At 44.6% G+C, this 14,768-nt stretch overlaps 1 protein-coding gene across 2 annotated transcripts in view; it reads left to right on the top strand.

The window, feature by feature from the left end:
• Window positions 1–14,768, top strand: part of LOC115141194 (protein argonaute-3) — a 49,618-nt gene that overhangs the window by 4,733 nt on the left and 30,117 nt on the right. For both annotated transcript variants that reach the window (XM_029679921.2, XM_029679920.2), the window contains exons 2-4: window positions 7,884–8,055; window positions 8,314–8,434; window positions 8,574–8,782. In XM_029679921.2, coding sequence (XP_029535781.1) covers window positions 7,884–8,055; window positions 8,314–8,434; window positions 8,574–8,782 — 502 coding nt within the window. The remainder of the gene's footprint in view (window positions 1–7,883; window positions 8,056–8,313; window positions 8,435–8,573; window positions 8,783–14,768) is intronic.

Below are 14,768 nucleotides of genomic sequence, written 5' to 3'. Positions count from 1 at the left end.
AATTAATTCCAATGGTAGTCTGGCATCATGCAAAGATTAGCTAGAGCTCATAGCATATGACTCGAGCTTTTAACCCTAAAATCTCGTCCATCATGCACGTTTGTATGGTATTTGAAAGGCAACACATGATCATAAATCTTTGTTCGTATGAGGTTGGATATTACACTGAACAAAAATATAAACGAAACACGTAAAGTGTTGGTCCCGTGTTTCATGAGCTGAAAAAAATAACCCAGAGATATTCCACATGCACAAAAAGCTCATTTCTCTCTAATGTTGTGCACAAATTTGTTTACATCCCTGTTAGTGAGCATTTCTCATTTGCCAAGATAATCCATCCACCTGATCGTTGTGGCATATCAAGAAGCTGATTAAACAGCATGATCATTACACAGGTGCACCTTGTGCTGGGGACAATAAAAGGCCACTCTAAAATGTGCAGCTGTGTCACAACACAATGCCACAGATGTCTCAAATTGAGGGAGCGTGCAATTAGCATGCTGACTACAAGAATGTACACCAGAGCTTTTGCCAGGGAATTTAATGTTAATTTCTCTTCCATAAGCCGCCCCAAGTCTTTTTCGAGAATGTGAGGCCGGTTGGACGTACTGCCACAAACGCAGCGGTTTGCTTATGTCAACAGTGTGCCCCATGGTGGCAGTGGAGTTATGGTATGGGCAGCCAACGAACACGGTTGCATTTTATCATGGCTATTTGAATGCACACAAATACTGTGAACGAGGCCCCTTTTTTTCCCTTTTTTTTTTTTTCTTCAAAAGTTCTATATTTTTGCCGTATAGTATTTTGCGTTAAGATTAGTTCTATTGTCAATTAGTTTTGGATGGGTAACCTGGCACGCTTGATAGTCCATGATAAGTGCAGCTGCTTCCTGTTGTAATGGATACGCCCGTGACATACACAGCCTCATCTACACACACACTTGTGTGGGGTTTACCAAAAGACAAAGTGACACCACACAGGCAGTACAGGGGACCCCCCCCCCCCCCCCCACACTCTGTCCCCTTACACCTCAGGCTAGTTACCAACTATCAATGGGGTCTTCTAGGTAAATGTGGTTGAGGTACTTAAAGTTTGTTAGCAGTAGCTAATTTTGAATGGGCATGTATAGCAGTTCTGTCTTTCTGATTCACACTTTCCTTCGTCTTGTTCTTCCCGCTCTTTTTTTGTTTTGTTTCACTTAACCCCCACGCCCACCACCTTTCTTATCCTCCCTCCTTGATCTCTCTCTCCCTCTCTCTCCCTCTCTCTCCCTCTCTCTCCCTCTCTCCACTTTACTTGATGAAAAAAGGCGGGAATTCGAGAACCACCTTTTTGATTTTCAAATCCTTGTCCAAAGCTAGCCCATTTGGGACACATTGCACCACTCACATTAGTATGATGTTGACGATCAGCTGGAATATTCACACACAGGCTAGACCTGAGTAGTTGGTATTCATTAGGCACCAACCAGAAGGAAAACAGACAAACAGGGAGGGACAACCTGGAGTTTTCATATGAGAAATACTCAATTTCTCTTTACCGTTGCAAGGTGTTTTTTTGTTTTGTGCCCTAATGAACACGAGCCTGTGTTCGTTAGGATCTTGCAGCCTGTGTTTCCATAGCCTAGAAAGGAATGTTATTTTTCACTTCTAACAAGTTTTAATTAAAACAGCCCATGCATGGGTGCTAGATTGAGAAGCATCTGTCTGTGTCGACCTTCACATGTTGTGAGCGTGGCTAGAATTGAACTCATGAGGGGGAGGGAGGGCGATAAATCAGCGGAAGAGAGAGTGGGAGAGCCAGAGAGAGTGAATCACTGAGCCAGAGAGGGAGAGAGTGTGGGGATAGATGGAGAGGACTGACTGAGTCAGTAGGAGGGCCCAGTAGAAGTGGGCTGTGAGGCTGGGGGATGTCTGTTTCAGCTCAGTGGGATGAGGGGGAGGCCTGGATTGGGCACTTCTCTCCTTCCTGAGCTCTGTTTTGTGAGGACCATTTAGCCTAAATCTATAGGGGGAACACAAGTGGCACAGTGCGAGGGGGGGGACGACCCAGGGCTGATGTGAGGGGTGTCTTAAAGGGGTAACCAGCTTTGTTTTTGTGTGAGAGACAGCTTGATGTTGTTGAAAGTGAGAAATTACCCCAGAAAAGTCATCTTTTTGTGTGCTGTCTTGAAACAACGCATTTGATTGGCTGGCACTAGGATGTCTTTTTTTTTGTATCACTGACTGATTTCATTGAGATAAGCCTACAGAGATTTGAGTTCATAAATCTTCATTTTCAAAACGCAGACCATCAAAAATCTGCGTTTTTAAACCATTTCACCTGCGTTTTGTTGGAAGTTTTCACTTCAATAGAGTGATCAGGGGCCTGCGACTGTAGTTTTCCTTCACAGAAAATGCTTTCGAGAAACACCATTCGTCAGAAAATGGCTTCATTTTCAGAAGTGCATTGATGCATGGCCATTATATTTCTAATGTTGATCATGGAAAGAATGTAGCCAGCTAAGTTTTCAAATATTTAGCTAGATGTTCGTCTTGCATTTTACCGGAGAAAATGAGCTAGACATCAGAGCACTGTCTGCTGATAGAATGCCTTTTCATGAATTCTCATCCGGGAGAAGTGCAACTGAAGCACAAAATGAGTCTTGATGCTGAGCAGAAATTACAATAAGAAGCATTTTAGATCTGTGTTTACAAAACGCAGCAAGATATTTGTTCTGCGTTTAAAAAAAATATATATTTTCTGTTACAAATACATCATTCTGGATTAATGCAACCCCTGGCCTAACGCCAGTCCATATCCCCCCCCCCTCCTAGTCCTAATCACAGAGTTGGAGGTTCTCCCTCACCACTAAACGTGTTTTAATTGTGCCCTCTGCTCGTACCAAGGGGTTTGTTCTGACCAGGCTGGGCTTGCCCTGGTTTACACAGCGCTTCATTTAACATTCACCTGTGGAATCCTCAGCCATCTCATTCACGTGTATCTGTGTCCACTCTAGGTCCAGCCTGCCTTGCTTCCCCCCCCCCTGCCATCCATCCTCAGAGTACGTCATGTTGCCTCTCCCTCCTCGGTCTCCCTGCACAGCTTTGGCTTGTGTTTTGATTGTGGAGTGAGTGGCAGCTGTGGTGGCTCGGGTCGGTGCCCAACACTCTCTGAGCACTGAGGTAGATGGAACAAGTGACAGAGGGGGGAACAAACTATTTGTTTGACACACATCAGTCCCTCCCAGCCCCGCGGCGTTCTGTCACCGTGCGTCCGTCCAGCCATGTTTGCCTGGGCCGCTGCCTGCTGTGACTGATGCCTTGTGCTCCACATCGGAGCGCTCGCCCTGTTCCCACAGCCCAGGCCTGTCCAGATTAGACATACAGCTGTGTGGGTCTGCCCTGCGTCTGTGTGAGTACGTTTGCAGCCAATCATTGTTGAAGGCAGCGGGAGTGAGGAAGGGAGAGCCCAGACTTGATGTGTATTGGTAACTAGGTCATGTTCATTAGTGCACACAGTTGTAATATGGTTTAAGAGTTTCTTGTTGGAGTTCATTGAGTTCAGGTAGCAGAATGCATCTCTCAGTCTGTTTTTATCCATTCTGTGCCTACTGAACATGACCCCAGTCAGTGTGGGTATCCATTGCTTTTCAGGGATGTGGCAACTGATTTCTCTCCTAGCCTGTAATAATATTGCCTAGTACTTTTTCACCTCAGAACGTTACCCAGTGTCCAATCTTTGAGTGTGGCAAGCTGAGGTCGCCTGAGATTGAATGCAGGCTTGCTCTTAAAAGACACTTAAATCAAATAAATGATGGAACCAACCTGGCAGTTTGTTGCTTTGTACCCATTTTGGCACATCCAAAAGGTCATAAGGTCAGTTCAGTGATGCCTCCTTATCTCTCCTCATACCCACTGACTTTTTCTTTCTAATATCAGGGGCATATTCATTAGGCACCAAACGGAGAAAGCAGTTATTTCTGTTTCTGACCATCTGACCTTGTCCAATAACGCTCTTTTTTGTTTTCTGTGTTACGCCGTTTTCCTACGGTATGCCCTAACGAATACTACCCAGTTAGCTGCCTCTTTTTAGTTGGTGTTTGTACTGTAGTCCGTAACATGAAGGTCATAGGATCAGGAAACAAAATGAGACAAAGCGTTGAAAGACTTGAGTACCTAGAATTTTTCTGTTTGGGAAAAAACGTTCTTCCTTTACGAATCTTCTGACCGCACAGTCTTTCAGAGTAAACACACGAGTGGTAGGTTTCCTTGAACCTGCTACCTCTCTCACCGCTAAATGACGCAGACCACAAGCCTTTGATTCCTCAACATGGGCTTTTGAGTAGGCCATCTGTCGTTGCCGGAAATCTTGTTATGTCTATGGGAAGGCCTACAGGTCATGGTATTCAAGGATAGGTGAGTACTAATTTTGGTGTGCAGTTTAGGCCTCAACTTTTTTGTTTTGTAGAGTTTGACATTTTTGGTTGATCCTTTGGTGTGTTTCTCAGGTCGAGTTCATTGGAGCAGTTCAGCTTCACGTGTGTGTGTGTGTGTGTGTGTGGGCGCCCTTACAATTCTGCTTGTTTGTGTGTGTTCCTCTGAGACACCGGTCTCTCTCTGCTGTGTTGCTTGCATGGTACTGAACATGCCTTATATGGGCAGTGGGTGACCTGAGGACAGGGCCAGCTCGGGGCCACTGGGGCCGACAGTGTCAGAGAAACCTCAGACTAGAGGAGTCAGCTCCCCCCACTACGTAACTCCCTGCCCTGGCCCCTGACAGCCGCATCCCTCCAATGTTCCCCTCACTCTACAGTTCCCAGGGGCGTGCTTGTACTTGTTTTGTCTGCAAGGGGCTGAAATAGTTTAGACGGGGGGAGAATTGAGATACTAGGCCGTGTGTGTGCTTGAGAAGCATTCGGAATGATCAGTAACAGAGAAAATAGGCTAGCGTGCCTTGGAGGGGATTTTGCGACGAGGCTTTTTGCCATCTAGTTTAGTTCTGCACACAAGTGTGTTTTGAATCAATTTCTTTGAAAGTCTGAATCAGAAATAGGCAGGAGGGTCAGGTTTAATAACCGGAAGTGTGGAAATGTTGAGTTGTTTCTGCCACTCTTTTGTTGTTTTTTTGCAGTGTTCTGCATTTCTGATCCGCTGTTTGTGGGTGTGTGTTATCCTTTTCTCTCTGTGGCCTTGGTGTTTCTTTGTCTCGTTCGCTGCATGGTGGGATGATGACGTTGCAGCTGCTTTCCTGTGTGTGTGGTTGTTCGTGCTTGCTTGCGTGTTTCGTTAAGGGCGTGTCAGAAGGCACCTGTGTGTAAGACAGCATCAAATTGTATTTGTCACATGCACCGACTACAACAGGTGTAGACCTTAATGTGAAATGCTTACACACACACATCAGGAGGACATGTATGCGCGCAAGGTCTTGTCAGAAGGTTGGGTTGGGTTGGGTTGGGGGGGGTGTACAAAAGAACATCAGGACTAGGAGGAAAGTGTCGTTTTACATTTTGAGAATGCCTGGCACAGTGTCCAGAGGCAGGACACTCCTCCTGTGTTTCTCTCTCTCTCTCTGCGTTGGCCCAGTGACTCAAGCAGCGTGGAGCCTAGTTCTACGATATGAGTGCCTGAGCGGAATACCAGCCCTCCCTGCCCACTCCCCCAGCCATCCTACTCCTCCCTCTCCTCCTCCTTGGCTTACTCACCCCCACCGCAGCACAGGAAAAGCTCTGTGTGGCGGTATGTGTAAACTAGTCTCCCACCGGCCCCCTGGATAATATCCATCACAAAGGGCTGGTGTGTGTCCGTGGGACAGCTTCGGCTGGAATTCCAGACGTCTCTAACGATCCCCCTTTCTCTGCTGTCATTCGTGACCCACCGAGGTCTAGCCTTAGCCTACACCCAACCTGTATCTGTCACCCCTGTACCTACCCCTCAAGGTCCACCAGGCGAGAGAAACAGAAGGGGAGACGACCATGAACGCTCCGGCTTCTGAAAGACAGCCCTAAACAAACCTCTTCACTCGTGCACCAATCCCATGAGCTGGCAGCACCTGAGAAAGGGTTCTGTTATGTTTTTTTATCCCCCTGCGCTGGGGCTCTGAATGAACTGACACCCACTCATGTATGCTCATCATGACTCAATAGGAGGTGAATCATTCATAGCACTGACACTCATTGATCAAAGACACATTGGGGCAGTTTGGTTTTGGTGGTGGAGAGTACCAGAGAGAGGCTGAGGGGAAACTCCCATGGTTTACTTTCTGCCTGATTGAGAGATGGAAGTGTTGAATAGGGGTGATGAGGATATGTATACTGAACAAAAATATGAATGCAACAATTACAGTTCATTTAAGGAAATCAGTTATTTGAAATCAATTCATTAGGCCCTAATCTATGGATTTCACGTGACTGGGCAGGAGTGCAGCCCTGCCAAGTCCATCTGAATTTTTCCCCACAAAAAGGGCTTTATTACAGACAGAAATACCCCTCGGTTTCAGCAACTGTCCATGTGGCTGGTTTCAGACGATCATGCAGGTGAAGAAGCTGGATGTGGAGGTCCTGGGCTGGCGTGGTTAAACTTGGTCTGCAATTGTAAGGCTGGTTGGACGTACTGCCAAATTCTCTAAAACTATGTTGGAGGTGGCTTACGGTAGAGAAATTAACATTCAATTATCTGGCAACCGCTCTGGTGGACATTCCTGCAGTCAGCATGCTAATTGTGCCCTCCCTCAACTTGAGACGTCTGTGGCTTTGTGTTGTGTGACACAACTGTACATTTTCGAGTGGCCTGTTATTGTCCCCAGCACAAGGTGCACCTGTGTAATGATCATGCTGTTTTAATCAGCTTCTTGATATACCACATCTGTCAGGTGGATGGATTATTTTGGCAAAGGAGACATGTTCACTAACAAGATTGTAAGCCAATTTGTGAGATAAGCTTTTTGTGTGTCTGGAACATTTCTGGTATCTTTTATTTCAGCTCATGAAACATGGGACCAACACTTTACATGTTGCGTTTAAAAAAATATCTTTGTTCAGTTTAGGATGGACAAACAATATACTGACTGACTCCCCTCATCTGAACTCAGTTGTTAGACTGAGTGTTGCGCAATAGTTAAGCAGCTCACACAGGCCAGCGGAGCAACGTCATAGCAAATGTCTGGCTAAACCAGCACAAAGCTTCAAAAGGCGAGCCCCCCCCCCTTTCACATCAGCTGCCCCTGATGATGGGCAGGCCACGAGACGGCAGACCCAACATGGCACTGGGATGAGTGTGGCACACACAATAACTGTCTACTGGGTTATTGTTACTCCTGTGTAAGACATCCTGTGTCTGGTGGTGACAATGTGTGTTACGTACCACTGTGCACACACGTCTGTGTGTTAGTTTTGTTGTTGGGTTTAATTTTTTATAGTGGAACCAAACCTTTTGTATCCCCCCATAGCATTCCTTGCTGTCTCTGTACTTTCTAAAGTGATTCCTTCCAGTAGATTCTTTCAGCCGACATCTCTATCTTCTTGGCACACTGGCAACAAGTGATTTTACATGTCATTTTTATATAACTAGTTAAGTCAGTTAAGAACAAATTCTTATTTACAATGACAGCCTAGGAACAGTGGGTTGCACCTTGTTCAGGGGTAGAACGACAGATTTTTACCTTGTCAGCTCCGGGATTCGATCCAGCAACCTTTTTGTTACTGGCCGATCGCTCTAACAACTAGGCTACTGGCCGCCCCATTTAGACCTAACTTTTTAGTAAAAAAAAAAAAAAAGTGTCCACGTCAAAGCTGATTTTTAGCAATTTACTAATCTAAGCCTATTTCTCAAAGAGCTGGTCTGTTGTAATGGAAGTTGAATGATTGTTCTTTTTCCATTTCCCCCGCTCCCTCCTTCCATCTCTAGGAGCCGTTGGAGCCCAGCCCCTGTTCACTGTGCCCCGGCGGCCTGGCTATGGCACCATGGGAAAGCCCATCAAGCTGCTGGCCAACTGCTTCCAGGTGGATATCCCCAAGATAGACGTCTACCTCTATGAGGTGGACATCAAGCCCGAGAAGTGCCCGCGCCGCGTCAACAGGTACGCCTAGAATAATGCCTTTCGCTAGGATCTCAATGTTTCACGTGGTATCAGATTATGGCTTGTTGAAGTGTGACTAGAGGTAATTTGATGTGTCTATTCTATTTCTATGATATTTGATGTATTATTTCTTTGAATACTAATTATAGAGCTACATATGGGTAGTTTAAGAGCCGCATGTGGCTCCAGAGCCACAAGTTGCAGACCGTTGAACAAGTTTAAAAAGAGGTTAACTTGTTTTGGTCTTGTGTTCTGTAGGGAGGTGGTGGACTCCATGGTGCAGCACTTCAAGGTTACCATCTTTGGGGATCGTCGGCCAGTCTACGATGGGAAGAGGAGCTTGTACACAGCGAATCCGCTGCCTGTGGCAACCGCAGGGGTAAGATGGATGTAGACTGACACCCAGCCACACACAGTCAGTCCTACTCTACCTGGCGCTCCTACAAGGGTAAGACTGAAAACACACACACTCTCTCTCACACTCCCATACTTCTTGATCTGTTAACGCACACACACAGGTGGATCTGGATGTCACTCTACCGGGTGAGGGGGGCAAGGACCGGCCCTTTAAGGTCTCAATCAAGTTTGTGTCCCTGGTGAGCTGGCACATGCTGCACGAGGTGCTAACGGGCCGCAGCGTGCCTGAGCCCCTGGAGCTGGACAAGCCCATCAGCACCAACCCAGTACACGCTGTGGATGTAGTGCTGCGACACTTGCCCTCCATGAAGTGAGTTGGACAGTCGCCACCCAAGTGGTCATAATGGGGAATGTTATAACTTTGTGATTGTGTTAATTATTTGATCAACAGGATGCATGTATTTCTGAAAAGTTGAGCATTTATCCCTGGAAACCTCAGTGAACTGATTTTAAAAGCAAACGACTCAACTCTGCTACATGTTAATTTAACTTTTGAGGCAGATTTATTTATTGGAGATGTAGGCCTAATAAATAAATAATAATACAGTTCATTTGCTGGCACGCGAGACTGATTTTTATTTCAAGATAATTTCCTAAAATGACAAATCAAGTAGAGGTCGACCGATTAATCTGAATGGCCGATTAATTAGGGCCGATTTCAAGTTTTCATAACAATCGGAAATCGTTTTTTTTTGGACACCGATTTTACATTTTTTTTAAATTTAATTTTATATATATATTTTTTTACACTTTTATTTAATATTTATTTAACTAGGCAAGTCAGTTAAGAACACATTCTTATTTTCAATGACGGCCTAGGAACGGTGGGTTAACTGCCTTGTCCAGGGGCAGAATGACAGATTTGAACATTGTCAGCTCAGGGGATTCAATCTTGCAACCGCACAGTTAAGTAGTCCAACGCAATAACTACCCGCCTCTCTCTCGTTGCACTCCACAAGGAGCCTGTTATGCGAATGCAGTAAGCCAAGGTAAGTTGCTAGCTAGCATTAAACTTATCTAATAAAAAACAATCAATCATAATCACTAGTTAACTACACATGGTTGATGATATTACTAGATATTATCTAGCATGTCCTGCGTTGCATATAATCTGACTGAGCGGTGGTAGGCAGAAGCAGGCGCGTAAACATTCATTCAAACAGCACTTTCGGGTGTCTTGCCAGCAGCTCTTCGTTGTGTGTCAAGCATTGCGCTGTTTATGACTTCAAGCCTATTAACTCCCGAGATGAGGCTGGTGTAACCAAAGTGAAATGGCTGGCTAGTTAGCGCTCGCTAATAGGTTTCCAACGTCACTCGTTCTGAGCCTTGGCGTGGTTGTTCCCCTTGTTTTGCATGGCTAACGCTGCTTCGAGGGTGGCTGTTGTCGTTGTGTTCCTGGTTCGAGCCCAGGGAGGAGCGAGGAGAGGGACGGAAGCTAAACTGTTACACTGGCAATACTAAAGTGCCTATAAGAACATCCAATAGTCAAAGGTTAATGAAATACAAATGGTATAGAGGGAAATAGTCCTATAATTCCTATAATAATTACAACCTAAAACTTCTTACCTGGGAATATTGAAGACTCATGTTAAAAGGAACCACCAGCTTTCATATGTTCTGAGCAAGAAACTTAAATGTTATCTTTCTTACATAGCACATATTGCACTTTTACTTTCTTCTCCAACACTTTGTTTTTGCATTATTTTAACCAAATTGAACACGTTTCATTATTTATTTGAGGCTAAATTGATTTTATCGATGTATTAAGTTAAAATAAGTGTTCATTCAGTATTGTTGTAATTATTATTATTACAAATAAATCAAATGTAAAAATCGGCCGATTTCTAATCAGTATCGGCTTTTTTGGTCCTCCAATAATCGGTATCGGCGTTGAAAAATCATAATCGGCCGACCTCTAAAATCAAGTACTGAATTCCAGTGAAGACTCACTTCTGCTTAGTGCCACATTGGAAATGAAACGCGTGAATGTATGCTCTTGCAAAACAAGTGTGCTTGTTTTCACGGCATGATGATAATTCGGCAGGAAACCAGATTTATTCCTATGCCGTCATACCTGACTTCAATCATAGCCTCATCCACTCAAAAGCAATGTGTTATCAGTGTGCCTACCAATACTGAATGAAAACCTTTTTTAACCTCTTTGGGCTGAGATCCTGCTAACGGGATCGATATGACAACAGCCAGTGAAAGTGCAGGGTGCCAAATTTAAAACAACAAGTCCCATAATTAAAATTCCTCAAACATAGAAGTATTTTACACCATTTCTTGTTAACCAGTGTCCCATTTCAAAAAGGCTTTACAGTGAAAGCAAACCAAACAATTATGTTAGGTCAGAGCCAAGTCACAGAAAAACACAGCCATTTTTCCAGCCAAAGAGAGGAGTCACAAAAAGCAGAAATAAATTAAACACTTACTTCATGTTACACAATACATGTATGTTTTGTTCGATAAAGTTCATATTTATATAAAAAAATCTGTTTACATTGGCGCGTTATGTTCAGTAGTTCCAAAACAACCGGTGATTTTGCAGAGAGCTACATCAATTTACAGAAGTACTCATAATAAACATTGATAAAATATACAACTATTATGCACTGAATTATAGATACACTTCTCCTTAATGCAACCGCTGTGTCAGTTTTTTTTACTTTACGGAAAAAGCACGCCATGCTAAAATCTGAGTACGGCGCTCAGACCAAAACAACCCAAACAGATAGATATCTGCCATGTTGTGTAGTCAACAGAAGTCAGAAATAGCATTATAAATATTCGCTTACCTTTTGATGATCTTCATCAGAATGCACTCCCAGGAATTCCAGTTCCACGATAAATGTTTGTTTTGTTCGATAATGTCCATTTATTTCCAAATACCTTTTTATTCGTGCGTTTAGCCCAGTAATCCAAATTCATGAGGCACGAGCAGAAAAAGGTTCCGTTACAGTCCATAGAAACATGTCAAACGATGTATATAATCAATCTTTAGGATGTTTTTAACATAAATCTTCAATTTTCCAACCGGAGAATTCCTATGTCTATAGAAATGCAATGGAACTCAAGCTAACTCTCACGTGAACGAGCATGGCCAGCTCGTGGCTTTCTGGCAGACCTCTGACTCAGAGCCCTCATTCCCCCCTCCTTCACAGTAAAAGCATCAAACAAGGTTCTAAAGACTGTTGAAATCTAGTGGAAGCCTTAGGAAGTGCAATATGACCCCATAGACACTGTGTTCGATAGGCCAAAAGTTGAGAAACTACAAACGTCAGATTTCCCACTTCCTGGTTGGATTTTTTTTCTCAGGTTTTTGCCTGCCATATGAGTTCTGTTATACTCAGACATCATTCAAACAGTTTTAGAAACTTCAGTGTTTTCTATCCAAATCTACTAATAATATGCGTATATTAGCAATTGGGCCTGAGTTGCAGACAGTTTACTCTGGGCACCTTATTCATCCAAGCTACTCAATACTGCCCCCAGCCATAAGTTTATTTATTTCACCTTTATTTAACCAGGTAGGCTAGTTGAGAACAAGTTCTCATTTGCAACTGCGACCTGGCCAAGATAAAGCGTAGCAATTCGACACATACAACAACACAGAGTTACACATGGAATAAACAAAACATACAGTAGAACAAAATAAAACAAAAAGTCTATGTACAGGAAATAAATAGGCCATAGTGGCGAAGTAATTACAATATAGCAATTCAACACGGGAATGGTAGATGGGCAGAAGTTGAATGTGCAGGTAGAGATACTGGGGTGCAAAGGTGCTAAATAAATACCAGTATGGGGATGAGGTAGGTAGATAGATGGGCTGTTTACAACTAAGTACAGGTGCAGTGATCTGTAAAATGCTCTGACAGCTGGTGCTTAAAGCTAGTGAGGGAGATGTGAGTTTCCAGCTTCAGAGATTTTTGCAATTCGTTCCAGTCATGGGCAGCAGAGAACTGGAAGGAAAGACGACCAAAGTAGGAATTGGCTTTGGGGGTGACCAATGAGATATACCTGCTGGAGCGCGTGCTACGTGTGGGTGCTGCTATGGTGACCAGTGAGCTGAGATAAGGCTGGGCTTTACCTAGCAGAGACTTTTAGATAACCTGTAGCCAGTGGGTTTGGCGAAGTGTATGAAGCGAGGGCCAACCAACGAGAGCGTACAGGTCGCAATGGTGGGTAGTGTATAGGGCTTTGGTGACAAAACGGATGGCACTGTGATAGACTGCATCCAGTTTGTTGAGTAGAGTGTTGGAGGCTATTTTATAGATGACATCACCGAAGTCGAGGATCGGTAGGATGGTCAGTTTTACGAGTGTATGTTTGGCAGCATGAGTGAAGGATGCTTTGTTGCGATATAGGAAGCTGATTCTAGATTTAATTTTGGATTGGAGATGCTTAATGTGAGTCTGGAAGGAGAGTTTACAGTCTAACCAGACACCCAGGTATTTGTAGTTGTCCACGTATTCTAAGTCAGAGCCGTCCATAGTAGTGATGCTGGACGGGCGAGCAGGTGCGGGCAACGATCGATTGAAAAGCATGCATTTAGTTTTACTTGCGTTTAAGAGCAGCTGGAGGCCACGGAAAGAGAGTTGTATGGCATTGAAGCTCGTCTGGAGGTTAGTTAAGTGTCCAAGGAGGGGCCAGAAGTTTACAGAATGGTGTCGTCTGCGTAGAGGTGGATCAGAGAATCACCAGCAGCAAGAGCAACTTCATTGATGTATACAGAAAAGGGAGTCAGCCCGAGAATTGAACCCTGTGGCTCCCCCATAGACTGCCAGAGGTCCAGACAACAGGCCCTCCGATTTGACACACTGAACTCTATCAGAGAAGTAGTTGGTAAACCAGGCGAGGCAATCATTTGAGAAACCAAGGCTGTCGAGTCTGCCAATAAGAATGTTGTGATTGACAGAGTCGAAAGCCTTGGCCAGGTCGATGAATACGGCTGCACAGTAATGTCTCTTATCGATGGCGGTTATGATGTCGTTTAGAACCTTGAGCGTGGCTGAGGTGCACCCATGACCAGCTCTGAAACCAGATTGCATAGCAGAGAAGGTATGGTGGAATTCGAAATGGTCAGTAATCTGTTTGTTAACTTGGCTTTCGAAGACCTTAGAAAGACAGGGTAGGATAGATATAGGTCTGTAGCAGTTTGGGTCCAGAGTGTCAACCCCTTTGAAGAGGGGGATGACCGCGGCAGATTTCCAATCTTTGGGAATCTCAGACTATACGAAAGAGGTTGAACAGGCTAGTAATAGGGGTTGCAACAATTTCGGCAGATAATTTTAGAAAGAGAGGGTCCAGATTTTGCAGCTCTTTCAGAACATTGGCTATCTGGATTTGGGTAAAGGAGAAATGGTGGGGGCTTTGGCGGGTTGCTGTGGAGGGTGCCGGGCAGTTGACCGGGGTAGGGGTAGCGATGTGGAAAGCATGGCCAGCCGTAGAGAAATGCTTATTGAAATTCTCAATTATAGCGTATTTATCGGTGGTGACAATGTTTCCTAGCCTCAGAGCAGTGGGCAGCTGGGAGGAGGTGCTCTTATTCTCCATGGACTTTAGTGTCCCAGAACTTTTTTGAGTTAGTACTACAGGATGCAAATTTCTGTTTGAAAAAGCTTGCCTTAGCTTTTCTAACTGCCTGTGTATATTTGTTCCTAACTTCCCTGAAAAGTTACATATCACTGGAGCTATTCGACGCTAATGCAGAACGCCACAGGATGTTTTTGTGCTGGTCAAGGGCAGACAGGTCTGGCGTGAACCAAGGACTTTATCAATTCCTAGTTCTACATTTTTTGAGAGGGGCATGCTTATTTAAGATGGTGAGGAAGGCACTTTTAAAGAATAGCCAGGCATCATCTACTGACGGGATGAGGTCAATGTCATTCCAGGATACCCCGGCTAGGTCGATTTAGAAAGGTCTGCTCGCAGAAGTGTTTCAGGGAGCATTTGACAGTGATGAGGGGTGGTCGTTTGGTCGCAGACCCATTACAGATGCAGGCAGTGATCGCTGAGATCTTGATTGAAAACAGCAGAGGTGTATTTGGAGGGCGAATTAGTTAGGATGACATTTGAGGGTGCCCGTGTTTACTGATTTGGGGTTGTACCTGGTAGGTTCATTGATACATTTGTGTGAGATTGAGGGCATCAAGCTTAGTTTGTAGGATGTCCGGGGTGTTAAGCATGTCCCAGTTTAGGTCACCTAGTAGCACGAGCTCAGAAGATGGATGGGGGGGGGCAATCAGTTCACATATAGTATCATGGGCACAGCTGGGGGCAGAGGGAGGTCT

This window comes from Oncorhynchus nerka, linkage group LG14 (assembly GCF_034236695.1).
Source record: "Oncorhynchus nerka isolate Pitt River linkage group LG14, Oner_Uvic_2.0, whole genome shotgun sequence".
In the NCBI taxonomy this organism is placed as follows: Eukaryota; Metazoa; Chordata; class Actinopteri; order Salmoniformes; family Salmonidae; genus Oncorhynchus; species Oncorhynchus nerka.
The sequence above is the reverse complement of the archived record's forward strand: the minus strand, read 5'-3'. Positions and strand labels throughout refer to the sequence as shown.